Raw genomic sequence first — 20,097 nt, forward strand, 5'->3', positions numbered from 1 at the left:
TCTTTCTTTCTTTCTTTCTTTCTTTCTTTCTTTCTTTCTTTCTTTCTCTCTCTCTCTCTCTGTCCCTCCCTCCTTCCCTCCCTCCTTCCTTCTCTCTGTCTTCTGTCTGTCTGTCTGTCTGTCTGTCTTTTTCAGACAGGATCTCATTACGTAACCCTGGCTGATCTGAAATTGGCTGATCTGGACCAGGCTGACCTCTAACTCACAGAGATCACCTGCCTCTGCCTTCTGAGTGCTGGGATTAAAGGTGTAGATCCCCCTACCCAGGTCTGTGTTTCTATTTTTTTTTTTTAATATATTGTGTAGACCTCAAAAAGCCTGCTGTCCGTGGACAGGGTCTGTATTCAACAAGTACATTGATCTTGAGGGCAGTGTTGTGACAGGAGCCTTCAGGAACCTGATCACGAGACCACTGTCTTCATTACCACCACCAACCCCAGCCACTGAGAAGCAGAAGAGAGAGAAGACACAGCCACACAGTGCTGGGGTCTAGGCGGCATGGGAGAGAACTAAACCAATTTGGCCGGCTTAGGCAGTGGCTGGCCACTCAAGGCCTCCTCCTTGGGGGTGGGAGAGAGTGTTGAAGCCAGGACACAGACTGCTGATTTTGCAACCGGATTTTCAGCTACCCTGCCCCCTTTCCCTCACCCATCCACCCACCCCCTGCACCTCTAGGGTACAGGCATGAAGGAAGTACAGGTCCCCTTCCTCTTTTACTGGTGTGTGTGTCACTGTTGTCTGAACCCTTGACACTGAGCTATAACTCCTTTCTGACTCAAGCTTAGGGGCTTCTGACATGATATCCCCTCTAATCAACTCAAATGAAAGACAGTACAGTCCCTGACCCACAAAGTCCCAGGCAGGCTCTGATCCGGTGGCCTGGAGAAAATACAAAACAAAACAAGTGCATTCCTCTGCAGCCTGAAAGCCTGGGAAAGTCCCTGTTGAGTGGCTCTGAGATTGTTTCAACCACAGCCAGAAGCAGAAGGGGGAAGCAGGCTCCTGCTTATGGCTTGTTTATCATCCATGACAGCAAGGCAGCTCTCTGGCAGTTCCAAGTAGAACATGTGTGTGTGTATGTGTGTGTGTGTGTGTGTGTGTGTGTGTGTGGTCACTTGCCCATTCATCTCACATGTAGCTGAGTGATCTATGAGACTGGAAGGGACAGAGCTATACCAGAACAGGTTCGGTGGGAACCAGCTCTGTGGCACTGTGGTTAAAAAGGGCATTCTGGATGGTTTCAGCCCTCTCCTCCATTCTGTCATTGGCCAAGATCGTCAGGGGCTGCATCCCAGCTTTGCCACTTGGGTTGGCGTAGACAGGTGACCTTCTCTTTGGAAGCTTCAGTTTGCTCATCTCTGAAGACATTGGTCAGAGCTGTTTTGCTGGCTGTCAATCATGTGTAGAAAGGCAGGACCTCAGGCGTCGTTATGAGGTGTGAGAATTGATGCTTGGAACCAACAGCTGACAGGGTTCCGGTGTTTTTCTTTCCACCCAGAGAATGACATTCCTGGCCAGGAGTCCCTGCCCAGGTTACTGACAAGGTCTGAAGGTGGGCATCAGAGATACGGGAAGTTTTTGGTAAGAAAATCTGTGGGCCTCGGTATTGCCTCCTTATGTTGGGGAGCAGTGAGGACCAGACAGGTTGAACTACAGGCACAAGACAGGAAAAAGCTGACAGGAAGAAAATATCAACTTGAGGAAAGTTGCTTGTATGTGTGTATGTGGGTATGTGTATGTATGTGGGTACCTATGTGGGTGTGCATGGAGGCTAGAGGACAGGCCTCCATGTCAGCCTCAGGAATACTGGCCACCACCTTTGAGTCATGGTCTCTTCTTGGTCTGAAACTCACCAATTAAGCTAGCCTGGCTGGCCAGCGAACTCCACGGGTCCTGCTGTCTCTGCTCCAAAACACTGGGATGATGGGATGAGCCATTGTGCATGGTTTTTTTAAGTGGGTTGGGGGTCAGGTCAGACCCTCATGCTTTCAGAGCATGCCTTTTACTGAGCTATGCCCCCTGCTAGTCTACTAAAGTTTTAACAAACAACTCAGCCTTTCTCCCATTGGCACTTTGTGCTCTGACTATCCAAACATTCTTTGCAAACAAAACTTCACAGCTTCAGACAGTTTCACACTGGACTTGCTTAGGAACGCTCTTAAGCTCTTAACTCCCTTCTTCTAAACAGTCCCATGCCCCATCTGCTACCTGCAGATCCTTCCCTCCTGCATTCTCATGACCCCAAGAAGCAGGGAGGAGAAAATACACCTACAGACCTTGATCACCCTGCTGGCTCCATCTTCTGAAGAAAGAGTGGGTCCTCCCAAGCATTTGGACATTGCCCCTGCCCGAGGCAAACAATCCCACTTGAAGGAAAGGCAGTGGAGGGTGCTCTAGGCGTGGGAACATGAGAGACAATGGATAGCCCTGGAAGGTGGAGTGAGGCAGCGAACCTGGGAAAGCCCATCAGGAAGGAACTGTATTGTGGTTCCGAGGTGATAGGATTTCCGCCATCCCCAGTGGCTTGCCTGGGAATGATGCCTTTATCTGATGGGACCAGGAGGCAGCCATGTTCCCCACAGCGCTGTCAAGTAATGGGATTTGACCAGTAGGCAGAGCGAGAATGCGCAGTTGTCCCCTGTACAGCTGTGAGACAGACGGCACCGCTGGCATTCTCACCTCCGGCTGCCCACCGGCCTTTCCTCAGCGCACCCATTCTGCCTGTGTGACTTGGATATCACTGAGGTCCCCTTCCATCAACACATATTTTCTCAACACCTACTGAATATTGAGCTCTGTGCTGGTCATGGAGGGGACACAATGGAGAAGACAAGGCACCTTCCCCCAAGGCGGTATTACGACAGGGAGAGAGCATCCACGACAGGGGGAGAGCATCCACGGGTAGAGACCAGGATGTTAAAGGGCACTGAGGCAGGAGGCTGAGCAAAGTGCGGAGATGTCGTGCTGCAGGGCCTGCTGGCCAGAGAGCATCACACCTGGGCTTGTTGAGTCTTGGAAAGAGGGCGTGGGGAAGCTCTACTGACGAGTACCCAGCCACTCCTCCCAACCTGTTGTATGTAATCCTGCCCTGATTGCACATGGCCTGGGGGTATCTGGGAAGGGCTGAAAGATACAGGTGGGGAGGGATAAGAGGAGGGAACTCCATCTTCACAGGCCTAGGGGAGCATCACCCTAGCTGGGTGCAGACCTCCTAGTGTGGCTGTCACGTCACTCACACTCCTGGCCATCAACCCTCACCTATTGCTCTGGAAGGAAACCTGTTGGACTCATTGTTTCCCTGGGTCATCCCTGGGCCTGTAGGAGGAGGAGAAGGTGGATGTTTACATTTTTCCAAGGGAAGGAATTTTAGCAATGAAGCCTGTGGCTGGGCTAGCATGCCTGGGTTGGTGTCCTTAGGATTTTTTTTTTTTTTTTTTGAGACAGTTTCTCTATGTAGTCTTGGCTGTCCTGGAACTCAGAGATCCTCCTGCCTTTGCCCCCAAGTGCTGGGATCAAAGGCATGTGCCACCATGACCTGAAACTTTGTCTTATATTGAGAGTGCTTATGCTAAGCCAGGGGCCCAGCGGTCGGTGTGGCATGCCTGTAATCCCAGCACTCAGGAAGGCAGAGGCAGGTGGATCTCTGTAAATTTGAGGCCAGCCTGGTCTACAAAGTGAATCCAGGACAGAAAAGGCTACACAGAGAAACCCTGTCTCAAGCAAGCAAGCAAGCAAACAAAAAGAGTGCCTATGCTATGACCCAGAGCAGGAGAGTTCAGGCAGAGAAAGGCCTAGAAACAAAGAGAACTTGGACAGAGAAGTGAAGTCCAGCTACAACGCAGAGTGAACAAGCAAGGGGCAGAATGACTAATGGGGCGAGTTTACCAGGAGCCCAATCTGTGTGCATCCTCAGTGTTGGGGTTACGGGAGTGTGACACCAGTGATGCCTGGTTTAGGAGATGCTGGTAACCAAATCCAGGGGCTTTGTGTGCACTAGGAAAGCACTCTGCCAACCGAGCCTCATGCGTAGCTCTCTCTCTGGTTTGGTAAGACCTCTCAGACTGCTGTTGGGGTGGAGGAGGCAAAGGCATCTGAGGGCAGCAGTGGCCTGGCCTGAAATGTGTTTTGCTGCTGTTATGTAAGAGAGCACAGAGTTGGCTCTGGATGAGAGGCCAGAGAGATAACCTGAGCCAATGATGTGAGGAGCAGGTGCAGGGCGGGGTTGGGGGGCAGGCAGGGGGCTTTCTATACCATGTGCACCCAGGAGACCTCAGGGAGATTGTGTGAGGTGGGCACTGAGTGGTACGGGACCAACAACATTCATAGACGCACTGTTGGTGCAGCGACTGGCACAGCTTAGAGATTGGGAAAGCTGTAAAAAGCCCAAGGCCAGCCACTCAGACAGGACTGAAGGATCTAATGAGAGGCAGCAGAGCCAGGGGCTGCATTTGGCAAGACAGGCAAAGTATGGCAAGCAAAAAGCAACCTCCAAGGGAAACAGAGGTGACAGGTTGACCAGTAAAGAAAGGCCGGGCAAAGAAAGCTGCAGCTTTGAAGGGTCTAGCCTGGGTGGACAGCTTGTTATTGCTCAGACAGGGGAGGTCTGCTGCAGGCCTGTCAGAGAAAGGGTCAGCGAGGGGGATACAATCATGACAAGAAGATAAAGGGTGTCTTCAGAATGTGCAAGAAGAGCAAGACCCAAATATGAGTGCAGAGGGTAGAGGAGGAGCACAAAGCCCTCCACATTCTCTGCAGAGGACATGACTAGGGGTCAGGAGCTGTCGGGCTACAAAACCGGCAAGCATAGATGGGCCCTCCTCCCTCAGGCTCGACCTTCAATGGGAAGTGGGAGGTTGAGGGAAAGCAGGAAAGACAGAGCTGTCACAGGACTTCGGGCACACTGACTGCCCCTTCTGGGTCTGAGGCAGGAAGCTTAAAGGGAACATGGCAGCAGGTGCTATCCCTGCGTGCAGTTGCAGGGGTGGCAGCTGGGTCTGCCAGCTGAGGGCTGTGTTCGTCAGGTTTAAGCACAGCAGAAGGCCTGGCCGGCCCTACAGCTTGTACAGCCACAGCACAGACCACAGGATATCTCTTCATTTGGTGCTCAGCACTGAATGAAACACCTAACACACTGGAATTTCTTTTCAGGACTATGATTTTGCTATAGATTAAGATTTAATATATAATTTATTTCACATATAAAGACAATTCTGGCTAACATTTGGATATGGTAATGGCCTGGGGTTAGGTGAATAACTGAGGTCACAGTCAGGCCTGGGCAGACACCATCTTGCTCATGCCTGAGAAATAGGCTTTCTCTCTCTCGCTCATCACTTCAAAATGCAAGGGCCTCCTGCAGAAGTTGCATTCCGCTGACGAGTGTGGCTTCAGGTCCAGCCCGACTCGCTTCCACGTGACCAGCAGCTTCTCTGTGGGGAGAGAAAGTTTTTAACATTGCAGGGATCTTTTGCCCAAGAGAATCACACCACATGTCCCCACAAAAAACCTGTACCCGAAAGCAGGACTGAGGAGGGCAGCACACTCCTAAGACTTCAACAGTGGAAGCAACCCAAAGGCCCATCCACTGATGCGCCTGCGAAATGAGGCCACTCCACACCCGGGAGATTATTAGGTGGTGATGAAAAGAACACAGCTAGCGCCAGGAGGGTGAGAGAGGGAATCTGAGCTCGGGGCCAGCCTGGGCTGCAGACACAAGTAGACTCTGTCTTAAAAGTAAGTAAATAAGCAGTAGCGCCTCATGGTCGCACTCACATTAACTGTCCAGAGAATAAGAGCAGCCGGGGGGTGGGGGGGGGGGGGGGGGGTGGACTGGGCCCGAGGGAAGTGATCAAACTATCTCGAGAGCAGAGGTGAGAGGTGACAGCTTCTTAACATTGTGAAGGCATCAAAACCCTTTCTTTCTTTCTTTTTATTTTTTCCCCTATTTTTTTGGGACAGGGTTTCTCTGTGTAGTCCTGGCAGTCCTGGCCTCACTTTGTTGACCAGGCTGGCCTTGAACACACAGAGATCCACCTGGTTCTGCCTCCCAGAGTGCTGGGATTACAGAAGTGTGCCACCATGCCCGGCTTTAATTCAGTGTTTTAAGAGAGTAAATTTCATGGTATGTCAATTTATCTCAATGGCACTGTGGTAAGAGTTGGGTCTCACCTGGGCCTGGTCCACAAGGCTACACAAGAACCCTGTCTCAAAACCCAAACAAAACAAAACAAAAGTTAGGTCTTAGCTAGACGTGGTGGCACACACCTGTAATCCCAACACTCAGGGAGGCAGAGGTAGGTGTACGTCTGTGAGTTCAAGGCCGGTCTGGTCTACAAAGTGAGTCCAGCCAAAGCTACACAAAGAAACCCTGTCTCAAAAAACCAAAACAAAAGAAAGGGCTGGGTCTTACTTCACAAACCAGCTTCAGGAAGCTGCTGCAGAGTCAGGGCACTAACCTGAGTATCTGGGGGGGGGGGGGGGGGGGGGGGTAGGGGAGCGGTGCTCAGGGGTGGAGGGTCCATGCAGTGTGCCGACACCTGGAGTTCAACTCCAGCACCAAAATCAAACAAAATACTCTGAGCATCTTGAACACGAAGTCTGTAATGGGAAGTTACGCTGACTTGGGAGGGCCCAAGAGGGCAGAGTTCCTGTGGCAACGACAACCTGCACCTAAAAGCCCCTCAGTCTCTGCCTTTGGGATGGACGTGGGGGGTTGTGAGGAGCAGCATGGAGCCATCAGAATGAGTTAGTTGAAAGACCGTATGTCAGGAAAGGGAAAGCAGGTCAGGGAAGTGTGAGCTAACTCCCAGCGGCTGGGGCAGACTTGTGCCATCAGAGGCCTCCAGTCCCCTCAGCAGCCACAACTGTGCATGCAGGAGACAGGAGAGGGACTGTGGGGCAGTAGGTCTCTCTTGTGGATAGAAACATGTTTTTGTTTTGGTCCTAGGCGTGGGATGTGGGCCTGATTCAGATGGTCCACAGCAGCAGGCTATTTGCCTCACGTGGGCTCTGAAAGGAGCTCTTTGCCAGCTGTGGATATTTTAAATCTGAGGACTCTGGAGAGAGAATAAATGCCAGAGCCCAGAAAGTGAGTTCAGAGAAAGAACAAGGCTGCTCCTGCTTCCTCCTTGCTGCTCCTGGTTGTGAGACAAGAAGTCGGAGATCTCCTGAAACGAGGATTGGACTGGCTCCAAGGAACCCGAGGACTCTAACCAGCAGGAAGCAGCTAAGAGAACTGCGCGCTCTCTCCCACTAACCCTCTCTCTCTCCTTCCTGGTGTTGGGGTGTTGGAAGGGTTTGGGGTAGAGTTGGGAGAAAGATATAAAAAAGGTAAATAAGAAGTTTTTTTTAAAAAGTACACTAACAGGCTTCCTCAGAGCTTCCAAACAGATTGCGCACACTCTTAAAGTTCGTCACTACTGTCTAATTTAAGCATTTTGTTGTGTGGCCCTAAGGGCACGGTCAGCCACTTGGAACAAGAAGAAACCAATCCGTGCCTGAGTGCATATGGGTAATACCACCAGGAACTTTGCATGAGTTTCGAGCGGGTGCGGGTTGAGGTTACAGCGGGGTAGCACCCCTGGGGCTCTGCTTCCACTCACCCAGGAAGAAGCTCATCATCTGCGGCGTGTGGTGCGGGGTGGGGGCGATCCGCAGGAGCTCCTCCCCGCGTGGCACCGTCGGGTAGTTGATGGCCTGGACGTAGATATTGTGCCTGGTCATCAGCTCATCACAGATCTCTGTGTTTTTAGCGGCGTCGGCGACCTGCGTTCACCACCACAGCGAGAGCGGGGTAAGAATGAGACATGCTCGCTTGGCAGAGACAGTCAAGAACACAGTGTCCATGAATGAGGCCCAGGCTCCAGGCCAGACTGCAGTTGAGTGTGCAAGCCTGGGGGAATCGGGAAATGCTGTCTGAACACCTGCAGTTTAAGGGAGCTGGCATTTGCAGGGTGGATGGCTACAGTGGAATGACTGTCACATGGCTGTCCTCTCAGGCCTTGCACAGTCAAGGAGCTGCTTTATTATTATTATTATTTTTTCCTTTCCATCCTTGTTCCCAGGAGGTACTGCCCAGCTCTGGATGTACTAGCTATTTTCTTATATTACCTGTGACAGCAACAGGGATATGATTTGTAGAGGGGAGGGAAAGATCTACTTTAAAATTTACGAAGCGGAAAGTCACACTTCAAAGCTGCCCATGCTTAGGCTTCTAGAGTTTTCCAGACACAGGTTCTGTTCTTGTTTACCCTGCAAAGGTCAATGCTCTAGGGAGGGACACTGTTCTCCAGCTTGCTGGGTTCAAAGACTTCATTCTTATTGTGAAGGCAGCTGAAGACAGAGACATGGCAGAGGGCCGCTGGCTGCAGTCCCAGCACCACTTCCAGCCCGCAACCTGGAAGCCTTGCCACCCTGCCCAAGCCCAGCTTCGGGAGGGCAAAACCAGAGCACTGGCCTATCCCGTGTGGCGGCACAGCCTCCCGCAGTCCAATCACAGACAGGCCATTACCCGCACAGGGATGATGTGACTGGGGCAGTGGATGACTGGGAGGCCAGCGTCCATCAGCATCTGCCTCATCAGCTTGACATTGCGCTGGTGCTGGCGACGGAGGGCACGGCCCTCGCTGCTCTTCAGGATCCGCACGGACTCCAGGGCTCCAGCCAGCAGCATGGGTGGCAGGGAGGTGGTGAAGATGAAGCCAGCAGCATAGGACCGGACAGTGTCGATCAGCAACCTTGTGCTGGCAATGTACCCTCCCACGCAGCCGAACGCTTTACCTGGGAGGAGGGACTCTGTTAGGCAGGCAACGGCAGTGGGTACACAGGAGCTGATCCGCACAGCCTGAGTTCCCAGGCACTGACTTTGCGGCAATCCCTGGCTAAGGCCTCTGCTGTAGTACTGAGGCCTGACTCGCTACTCAGGCAAACGGGAGACTCTGGACAACTGGCATTTGCTGGATAAATACACTCAGAACCTGTTAGGGCTGATTTAGGGCCAGGCTTGTTTTTCTGTTCTGGTCAAGGCCCTTGTGTAATCTGTAGCTCAAGTTTCAGGATTAAGGACTCCAGAAGGGTTCTCAGGAGCCTTAACTCTGTATTCCGACGAGAACATTTTTGCTGAACCACAAAAGGATTAGGTAGGTTCAAACTCCTATAGTGGAAAATTACTCTACCTAGCTACCTAGCATTTTCCACCTCACTGTGCTAGACCCCCAACAAACCTCCATCACAAACTGGCATTTGGATTAGGTGGCTTTCCCCTGGCATCTCTGGGTCTTCGGGAGCCAGACCTCTTACCCCCTTGACAGGGCTGGAGGAGGCTGAGTTTTGCCTGCTGATCCTTGAACAAGTGTAGGCTTTAGCTTGGCATTCAGCTGGCTGTTACACAGACTTCTCACTGCCTTACCAAATTCTGGATGTTTTTTTAAAAAAAAAAAAGAACCTCAAATTTCTACAAACCTCTTAATGACTCATTGTCACAGGCACACGCCATGTCTATAATAATGATTTACAAACCTATTTATCTTCTCTACGGGAATTCTGATATCTTATTGCTACTTTCATCATATTGATGGGGAAAGAAAAAAGGTCAGCTCCTAAGCCAAGGTCACACAACAAGTGAGCTGTGCAACCAGGACTGAGGCCCAGGCTTCAGTGTGCCTGCATGGAGAGGGGAACAGGCTGGAACAGCTGGAGCGATGGCACTTCCCAACGCCTGCTAGAAAAGCAATGGGGTTCTCTCTCCTTTTAAATTCAGCAGCACAGAGTGAATGCTTTTGTCACAGCGTGTAATAAGAGCCATCGCTATGGCTGGGATGAGCTCAGACAGCAAGTAATTTCTGTCATATTTAGCTGTGGGAGTCTGTGAGCCTCCATGCTCTCAGGGATTCTGCGAAGCTGGGCTAGTATTCACTGAAAAAAAAAAAATCACTGCAAGACGGAAGTGATGGCACACACTTGCAAACCTAGTACTGAGACCCTGAAACATGGATGGCCTGGGCAAAAAGACTCGGACCCTGTCTCAAGACAAAATTAACCCCCAAAGAGAAATAGCTCAGGCTTTACATGTTATCACACAGGTAGCAGTTGGGCCAGGCAGGTGCTGGTCTTGTCAGATACCCAGAGTTCAGTGTAAAAGGACAGACTCTGCACAGCATACATACCAAGGGTCCCAGAAATGATGTCCATTTTTGGCATGACTCCATCCCGATCACCGATCCCTCCACCTCGAGCCCCGTACAGCCCCACCGCATGGACCTCGTCCACAAACGTGATCGCTCCGAACTCATGGGCCACATCACACAGCTCTTCCAGTGGGCACACTGCTCCTGAGGAAAGCCAGGGAAGATGGCACTGATGGTGCTCAGAGCCAAAGCAAACAAGTACTGTCCATTCCGAGGGGTCATTCTTAGTACTGGAGAGAGAATGAACTTCTCCCCCAGTTCTTGTCTGCCTTGAGGTGATACAGTCTAGCAACAGCCAGAGCAGAAAACCCAGTTACCCCATCCATATAAAGTCTCTCAATTATAGAATTCCTTCAGAGAAAAAAAAAAATGCAAAACCAGAAACATCACATTTTTTTGTTTGTTTCTGGAGTAGAATACGGAACCTCAGACACAGCTAAGCAGAAGCCTGACAAACAGTTCTATCCCCAGGGCCCATGCACCTTCTTTTTGAACAGTTCAAGCCTAGTTCTGCATCTCGGGCTTCAGATTAGTCTCAGTGTAGACTTACCATCCATTGAATGAACAGTTTCAAATGCTACGATCTTGGGGACTGAGGGATCAGATCTTTGTAGCAGTTCTCTGAGATGGTTGACGTCATTGTGGCGGAAGATATATTTTGGCACTCGACTGTTTCGAATCCCTTGGATCATGGAGGCGTGGTTCCCAGCATCAGAGTAAATTTCACAGCCTGACATGAGGAAAATGTTTCTTTAGTGGCAGAGACATCAAGACAAATGCTTCCTGGACAGATACAACAGACCTCTTCCTGCTGATAATACCTTGAAAATGTCTACTACAAAAACACAGTGTACTTTTTCAAAAAATAAAGTCCTGACACAGTAACTAGCTACTGCTTCTCCTCTGGGAAGATGCTAAGGCAGAGACACCTGGTGGCTGCTAGGATGAAGCTCAAAGGCAAAGCATTAGATTCCCATGAGCTGATGCCCTGGGTTCCATCCCAGCATCATGAAACCCAAAACCCATAAAGGGCAATCTTTAAAGCCACAATGTCACATGCCTATAAGCCCAGCATTCTGAGACAGGAGGATCAAAGAGTTGGAGGCCAGCCTGGGTTATACATTGAGATTGCCTCCAAAAACAAAAATGGCCTTTAAATATGGGTAATAGTGGTAAACACGGGTACCTCGTTTCAAAGCCAGTGAAGATGTGACTAAATGCAATGAAGCATTTTGCTAAAGGAGCGTCTTAGAATACGAAGCACACATGCGTCCTTATGGAGCATAAGGACAGGACCTCTCGTGTTTCAGTCACCCCTGACTGTGACTTTGCGACTCACACCGTGCAGTCAGCACCTGGTGCTTAGGACAGTGTCCTGACACTCAGCAGTCAGGCTGAACTGGAGTGGGCCTTCCTTGTCACCAGTATTCTCGTCATGACGCAGTAACCTCAAGTGTGCTGGGCTTCCTTACCTGGCATCATCTTAGCCAGTGTGAAGAGGGTGGAGTCATTGGCCACAAAGCAGGAGGAAAACAAGAGTGCTGCGTCTTTACCATGGAGGTCGGCCAGGGCCTGCTCCAGTTCCACATGGAACTTACTCGTTCCAGAAATATTCCTAGTTCCCCCCGCTCCAGCACCATGCTGCTTCACAGTCTCCCTGTGAAAGATAAGTACAATACCAATACTCCAGGGTTCAGATCTCCAGAACTGACTTGAAACCCAAGGGCTTCAATTCCAACAACCCCAGCACGCGGGCAGAGCACATCTCAAAAAACAGAGATGAAAAGGCTACAGAGGAAAGAACTATTGCTGACCTCAGTCCTACAATACCTACACACCTCACCCGACCCTCACAAGTACAAAACACATGAATACACAATACACATCATAAAGACACACACACTCACAAAAAACACACGGGTACACACACACTTTGGGACCAGTGATGTAGCTCAGCTGGTAGAGTGTTTGCTTAGCCTACACAAAGCTCTGGGTTCAATCTCTAGTATTGCTTAAACAGGCATGGAGTATGTGCCTGTAATCTCAGAACAAAAAACAAAAAAACAAAAAAACAAAAACAAAACACAACAACAGGACCATGTCCCAAGCAAGCAAGAAAACTCATGGTTCTATTTTTGATTGTTTCTTTTTATTTTTAGAACAGGGTCTCACCATATAGCCCTGGCTGTCCTGGAACTCACTCTGTAGACCAGGCTGGCCTCAAACTCACAGAGGTCCTCCTGCCTCTGCCTCCCCAGTGCTGTGATAAAAGGTGTGCACCACTATGGCCAGCTTATTTTTTTTTTTTATTTTAAAAATTCAGGAGAATGAAAATTGTGTCAATCTCATCTAGCATCTCTCTCATTTTGAAACCTGGAACTATAAATCTTAAAAGAATGGAGCAATGGCTCAGTGGTCCTCTGGCTGCTCGTCCAGAGGACCCGGGTTCAGTTCCTAGTTCCAGAGGATCCAACACCCTCTTCTCACTTCCACGGACACCAGGCTCACACGTGGCAGCCATGCAGGCAAAATACTCAGACACATAAATCTTAAAAAACCAAAGAGTAAGTTCACCTAACAGTCACTAGGGAGTATTAGCCAAGCAACTTAAACTAAGGTTTCTTTTTTTCTAAAAATAATCACTGCCCCAATAATAAGAGAAAGCATACTCGAGAAGGCTGCAAAGCAGTTACATAACATTAGGACACACACACACACACAAAGCTATTGCTCAATTGCACGTGGGGCCCTCTTTAGCCTCTTGAAGAATTTGACTCTCTTCAGACATGATGGTCCTCCTGCAGGACAAAGGGACCTTAGTCCTTTTTAACACATCCTACTGAAACAGCCCTTCCACTATCTGTACATTAGAGTTTCTCTACAAAAGCAGACATTTAGCTTAGCTACCTCTCTAGCCCCAAAGTGTTCATGTGTGCATGTGTGTGTGCGCGCGTGCTTGTGTGCGTGTGTGTGCATGTGTGTGTATTCCTGTGAGTGCGGGGTGCAGTGGGTGGGGTGAGCTTGTAGGACTGAGGTGAGCATCAGGTTTTTCCTCTATAGCCTTCTCCCTCCTCCCACCCAAGACAGGGTTTCTCTGTGTAGCCTTGGCTGTCCTGGACTCACTATGTGGATCAGGCTGGCTTCGAACTCACAAAAATACACCTGCCCCTGCCTCTCTGAGTGCTGAGGATGCAGGCGTGCGCCACCATGCCTGACTCCTCCCTATGCTTTTCATCTTTGCTTTTTGGGACACCCTCCGGCCCAGATATCATCTGTAGAGATTTTCAGAGGCTAAGAGTACCATGTCAGTGAGGTGGCTCAGCAGGTAAAGGGGCTTCACCGTGAAGCCGAGTAACCTGGGTTCAACCCCCTAACTCCTGACAAAGCTGACAGAGAGCGCTGTCTCTGCGAAGAATAATAGTGTACCACCATGGCACACGTTCAGTGACTAAACATTCTCCCATAAACGCTCCAGCTGTATAAAGCATCTATGTCTTGCCAAATAATGACAGTGGTGTCTGAAAACTGACGGCTACTTACATGACGGCCCCACACACTCGTGGGTGTCGACTCATGCCCAGGTAGTCATTGCTGCACCAGACCGACACCTGCTTTTTGGTGACGAGAGAGTCCGTGTAGTCATCCGCCATGGGGAAGGTCTGTGCTTTCCGGTTTACTGTTTTAAACACTCTGTAGGTATGGTCATTTTTCTTCTCATCAATTTTCTTCTCAAAAAAATGATCATATTGAAAAGTGGAAACAGCTAAAGTGGAAACAAACAGAAGATAGTACAGTTTTTTAAGACGCATAGCTGAGTTTTAGGAAAGGATGAATCTGGGTTCAAATCTCAGTTTGGCCATTTTGTTTTTCAAGATTTATTTATACAATGTACACAATGTTCTATCTGCATGTACACCTACATGGCAGAAGAGGGCACCGGATTTCATTTTAGATGCTTGTGAGCCACCATGTGGGTGCTGGGAATTGAACTCAGGACCTCTGGAAGAGCAGCCAGTGCTCTTAAGCTCTGAGCCATCTCTTCAGCCCTCAGTTTGGCCAATTAATGGCACTATTAAATGCCAAACTAGAATGACTGGAAAGATGTCCTAGCCTGGGAGGGTAACCAAGACTTGCCAAGTGTCTGGCACACCGTCCAGTGCACAGGCGGTGGGTCATGAAAGACAGAAGGCCAACACCAGTAGCTCTCGTTGCCACTAAGCCCAGTACTCAAGCAAGGCCATGGGGCTTCAACTATTACCTCATCATGCAATTTCACATTTAATCAGACATATATGTAACTCATAAACAAGACTCACATTTTGGCAAGTTATCCTGAAGAAGATGAGACACTCTTTCTGGTCTTTGCTGTCTCATGATATCCTGGAAATTCTTCAGCAGGCGGCTTGGATCCTCTCTGTCAGTTTTCACAGTGATCACACTGGGGGTCACTGGGCTTTGGGCAACCTCTGTAACAAAAGTAACAAGAGGCACAGAGAGTTCATGACACCTTCTAGACATACTGTCAAATGTAGTTTACAGGGGGGTGTAGCAGGAGATAGCTCATTGGCTAAGGGCACTAGCTGCCCTCCTGGAGGACCTGGGTTCGATTCTCAGCATCCACATGGTGGGTCATAACTGTCTGTAACTACAGTTCCAGGAGATCTGATGCTAGGCACACTTTAGTGCCCAAATATACACTCAGGCAAAACATCCATGCATTAAAATCATTTTTTTTTTCCAAAATAGCTTATTATCTGCACTGGCTTTCGCTCCAGCACTCGGGAGGCAGAGTCAGGCAGAGCTCTATAAATCTGAGACCAAGCTGTGCTACATAGTGAGACCTTGTTTCAAAAAAAAAAAAAAAAAAAAAAAAAAAAAAAAAAATGCCTATTGCTTATTTCATGGGGAAAACAAAACAAAACAAAACAAGTCATAACCAGTTGGTTGTGATGAAGTGTATGGAATGTCTCTTCCTTCAGCCTATAGTAGCTTTTGCTACTCAGCTTTTTGGTTTGAGATGGGTTCTTGTTGTAGCCCAGGCTGGCCCGGAGCTCAAGATCCCCCTGCCTGGGCATGTCTAGTAAACCACCTGGTTTCAGTGCTATTTTGTTTTCACAGCTACCAGCCAGTTTTAATGGGCATGAATTGGAGCCTAATGCTCCCCAGCCGACCAGCACGCCTCCCGCCTGGACTCCACACAGCCTACTCCCCTCCTAAATATTTCTTGCATAGAAAGCACCTCCTACTGAGGCAGCTCCCATGCCCACAGACAGTCTCCCTATGCAGCCCTGGCTGTCCGGGAACTGGCTACGTAGATGAGAACTCACACTGATCCTCCTGCCTCTGCCTCCCAGGTACTGGAATTGAAGGTGTATGCCATCATGTGGAGCATGCTGAGACTTTTAGGGGCTGTTGGGAGCTCAGATGGGGTTAGTGTCCCTCCATGACCACCAGCAGTACACACAGCTTGGGAGTCCTAGGACAGCACTTACTGCAGTAATACCAGCGTTCTATCTTCCATTCTGCCAAAGGGTAGGAAGGTCCAAAGAGACAAACCAATGCTGGTATCCATTCAAGACTACAGGTTATTTCCAGAAACTGAGCATGACTTGGGAAGCTGGTTACCTCCTATACTCCCACCAGAAAGCAAGTACCACATTTTGCAATCCAGTTTGGGCTGTCTAGCGTGAAGACCTTCCTTCCCCTCTGGTACCAAAAGAGGAAGGTGTTCACATCGTTACTGCGCCAGCTAGGGCCTAGTAATAGCTGGCATATAAACTGGAGGGTCTCAGGGGCCCTAAGGACCCCCTCACTCTTTCCACTGGCTGGAGTTCTTTCTGTTACCTTTCCTCACAGCATGCATTTCCTGCACATCCTCCTGAAGCTCCAGACTGGCCTTGCGGAAGACGCTGCTGCCTGTCTGGCTCAGCTGTGCAGCCAGGAAAGGGCACTTGCTCCCAGAGCCCTGGCTTGCAGTGGGTGACGGGTGTCCAGCCGGGAGCTGTGTGCCATCTGGATTCTGTGCCATCTGGGACTCGTCAGGAGCCTGATGGGCTGTGGCTTTGGCAGTTTTCTCTTCTGAGGAAGGAAATGGAAAGAATGAGGCATCAGACCTGCTCATGGAGTGCACAAGCAAGTCACTGAGTCCTTCCCTTATCACCTCAAACTTTAGACTCATTCTAGTCTAGACTCCACATCCAAGTTTACCTTTGTTAAACTCTGCTAACATCCGTCCTCACCTGCCCTGCTGTAACAGGGGTCCTCTGAAGGGTTTAGGGTATTAGCCCATCCCAATTAACTCTCAAACCCACAACAGTTCTCCTTATAAATCAAGAACACTATTTTATATTTTTAGACAACCCAACATTCGTTTTGGTTTTTTTTTCGTTTGTTTAAGACAGGGTCTTGCTATGTAGCCCATGATGCTTGACTTAGCAGTCCTCCTGCCTCCGCCTCTTAAGTGTTGGGTTTATGTGTGCACTTAGTCCCAAAAGCTCTTGACATGGGTCACCACTGTCAGTGATTTCTACCCCACGGAGTTTCAGCATATCAGGACAGTAATGCTCTCTAAGGCAACCGGGAGTAGTCACACAGTTATTTTCTCTTCATAGTTCCTAACAAAGCTCAGCCAGTTTCAAAAATACTTCATAGGAAAAAAAAAAAGCAGGCTATCACTTAGATCTTCAAATTGTCCTCAAACTATTGGTATGCCTGGAGAAGACCCAGGCAGGCTACCGCCACACAGCTCACCTACTTTCTCATCTAAGTTCATCAAAGGAAGCTGCTGACACAACACAACTGGCTGGTTCTGTGCTCTAAGTTACAGTCACTCCTCAATCCCTTGAGCAATGTGTTCACCTTCCTTCTAGAAAATTCTTCCTTCATCATTTTGGAATATTCCCATGAGTCACCAGCTGCTCTTTCTACAGCCTGGATAAGGTGTCTCAAAACAGTTTCCATAACATGGTCTATAAAGGGAAGTCAAGAAATGTTATTTTGAAATTAACTAAAATTTACAAGTAATGTAGATCTGTTATGGAAAGTCTAAACAACTCAAAACATGGCCACTACAGACATTCTGAGAAAAGACAATTAACTCCTAACAGGACTTAAAAAACAAATACTCCTTTCCTACAGGCCCACACCGAAGAGAAGCCTGGAAGGTGAACTGTCCACCAGGGTTAAGTGGATTCTGAAAAGCCCCTCTCCTGATAGAACCTGACCAAGATCAGCTCTGGTCCGGTCATCAGAACTTACCTGCATGAGATGGATCCGTGGACAGTCACTAACAAACACTATGTCTCACTTACATAAGGCAACTAGAACAGTGAAGCTAAAAGAGACAGACAGTAGAGCGGTGGTTGCCAGGCCCTGGGGGAAGGAGTATGGGAGCTAATGTTTAATGGCTGCTTTCATTTGGGAAGATGAAGAAAGTTCTGGACTTGGATGATGGTGGTGGCAGAACAATACTGCTGAATCTCACACTTAACTGATTAAAATGAGCACTGTGGTGGTGCATGCTTATAATTCTTGCACTTAAAAGGCTGAGGCAGGAGGATTGCCACAAGTTGGAAGGCAATCTGGGCTATACTGTAAGACGCGGATGGGGAAAAAAAAAACTAAAATGGTAATGTTATATACATTTCGCCAATGTTTTTTTCTTAAAGGAGAAAAAAAAAAAAACAATTAACAGGGGCTGAAGAGATGGCTCGGTGGTTAAGAGCACTTGTTGCTCTTCCAGAGGACTCAGGTTCAAGCGCCAGCACTGAGATGGTGGCTCACAAATCAGCTGCCACTCCAGGTCCAGAGGATCTGACCCCCTCTCTTCAGACACCAGACACACGTGTGGTACAGCTGAACACTCATACACATAAGATAAAACAAATAATACCTTTCAAAAAATTCAAATAAAAAACAAGCTGGCAGCAGTAGCTCAGGCCTGTGATGCCAGCCCTTGGGAGGCAGAGGCGGGGCTGTGACTTAATGGCCAGCTGGACGATGCGGTGAGTTCCAGGCTTGCCGAGGGTACAGACAATACCCTGCCTCAAAATACCAAACAGAGTTTTTAAATTACGACTTTAAATAAGCCACAGGCCAGATCTTTATTGAGGAAAAGGTCACAAGCAACTACTCATCCCGGACAATGAGGAAACGCTAGAGCCCAGCAGACCTGACATGCAATCCAGAAACCTGTACTGTTTACTTTTAAAGCCAGAAGCCTTAGAAGCTCCAAGGTGACCCCCACTCCCTTCCCCATACACTAGTGCTGATTCTGACAGAGTAAGCTCTCCCTCAGAGTGGCCTTTCACCAGGAAGGAGGTGGTGGTTTCCCTGCTAACACTACTTACTCTCATTGGCTGGAGGGGTTTCTTTGATCTGCTGGCAGTGTACTGCTGAAGTGGACATGGTCCGAGGGGCTGGTTTGGCCCCAACCTCCATCATCTTGGGGCAGTTTTGAGCATAGAACAACAGAGATTTTCCTGCCTTCTGTAGGAAGGCCTGAGGGACTCGAGATAAGAACGGGCATCTCCGAACGACAGTCTCCATGTCTGCAAAGTGTGCTGGATCCTGTAGAAGAATCCATGATGAACTATGTCAAGGGAGGCCCAGATACACACCTCACTCAACACACACACACAAAAAAAAAACAAAACTGAGGACAGCACTGACATAGGACTCAGGAAACGGGTGGGCGCCACACTCTATCCAGTTAACCAACTTCTTCATTCTTCACCTCTCCAGAAAAGCACCCCCACAAAGCAACTTTACCACTAAGGGTGTGGAAGAGATGAAGGACAAGACAGAAGAGGTGTGGGAGGCCAGAGGTTCCCCGAAGTGTGCACTGTGTAGGTAAGACACTCCTTAGCACACACCCAGGGGCAACAGTGAGGCTAGGGGAAACGTCACTGTCACCTATCCAGGTAGGGTGGACTCCTGGGGATCCGAGGAAGGGAAGAGTCTAGACCAGTCCTGAGGGGCCGACACAAGGTCATGCTCTTACGGCTGGAACCGGGAAAGGGGGCAGAAAGAAGGGTTAAGGTCAGGGATGACTCGGACAGGAGCTGGATTAGACAGCCCAGAGAATCGGGCTGGTGGAAGGGGGTCAGCAGTGAGTCAGAGGTTCCCCGGGGTCAGGAGCTCGCGAGTGGAAAGGGCACGAAGGAGATTCTGAAGCCGCCTGTCAAACGCCGAATGTCAGAGCGGACGGAATGGGCCGTCTGAGGTAGCCCAAGAGGTAAAGAGCGGGGGATGAACGCTGAGCCAAGCTGGGGGCTGGAGGGGGATGGGGCTTGTGGCCGCGGTGGCGGGGCGTGCCGGGCTCCCGCGATCACCGAGTGCGGCCCTCACCTGCGCGGGCTCTCGACGAGGCGGCGGTGGGCACTCGAGCGAAGGACGCTAAACGAACCAGTGCCCTTGTCCACGAGCAGCCTCAGGCCCCGTCCGCTGTGGCCCTAATATAGAGCCGGAGTAACCGCTGCGCATGCGCCGTGGGCGCGGCCTACCGCGCGCACGCGCGCCCGGGTCCGCGGGGCAGGGTGGCGGGTCTCTCCGTGTGGGCTCCGCTCCAACTGATGGGACTGGGTTCCACGTAGGCTGCCCGGGCCGGGACGGCAAGGCGGTGGTCGGGCAAGTCCCTTTTTGGACCCCTTCGCTTCAACCCTCTGTCACCTTCCACGAGCAGCCCTGTGCGTCAGACTGCTGCGTCCCCGGGAACTTACCTGCTAGAAAAAGGACAACAAGAAGGATTTTCGAGCCACCGTCTTAAGATCCGATCAACGAGAGGCTTGGTTTAGTTTGAGGCAATGACAGGGCCCCTTTACTGGCTGGATGGCGCAAGAATAGAATGGCCCTGGCGAGGACGGACTAAGGGGCGCAGACAATCAGGCTGAAGAAACAGCAGCAGGAGGGAGCC

At 49.8% G+C, this 20,097-nt stretch overlaps 1 protein-coding gene across 1 annotated transcript; it reads right to left on the bottom strand.

The window, feature by feature from the left end:
• Positions 1 to 5,168: 5,168 nt before the first annotated feature.
• On the bottom strand, positions 5,169 to 19,655 carry Alas1 (5'-aminolevulinate synthase 1). Its single transcript, XM_055629724.1, has 11 exons — positions 19,533 to 19,655; positions 18,533 to 18,752; positions 16,029 to 16,262; positions 14,501 to 14,650; positions 13,725 to 13,947; positions 11,657 to 11,841; positions 10,735 to 10,914; positions 10,164 to 10,328; positions 8,510 to 8,778; positions 7,602 to 7,764; positions 5,169 to 5,429 (listed from the first exon to the last, which is right to left on the bottom strand). The coding sequence occupies exons 2-11, from the start codon at positions 18,729 to 18,731 to the stop codon at positions 5,269 to 5,271; spliced, it is 1,929 nt and encodes a 642-aa protein (XP_055485699.1). The 5' UTR covers positions 18,732 to 18,752; positions 19,533 to 19,655; the 3' UTR covers positions 5,169 to 5,268.
• Positions 19,656 to 20,097: the final 442 nt, after the last annotated feature.

The sequence above is a fragment of the Psammomys obesus genome, unplaced genomic scaffold (assembly GCF_907164565.1).
Source record: "Psammomys obesus unplaced genomic scaffold, mPsaObe1.curated_primary_1811, whole genome shotgun sequence".
In the NCBI taxonomy this organism is placed as follows: Eukaryota; Metazoa; Chordata; class Mammalia; order Rodentia; family Muridae; genus Psammomys; species Psammomys obesus.

What these genes read in the sequence shown, in the direction of transcription:
- Alas1 (XM_055629724.1), bottom strand. Translation starts at nt 18,731, where the DNA reads ATGGAGACTGTCGTTCGGAGATGCCCGTTCTTATCTCGAGTCCCTCAG. An exon ending in CGAGTGTGTGGGGCCGTCAT is followed by an intron (nt 11,842 to 13,724) that starts GTAAGTAGCCGT and finishes TATCTTTCACAG; the next exon opens with GGAGACTGTGAAGCAGCATG. An exon ending in AACTGTTCATTCAATGGATG is followed by an intron (nt 10,329 to 10,734) that starts GTAAGTCTACAC and finishes GGCTTTCCTCAG; the next exon opens with GAGCAGTGTGCCCACTGGAA.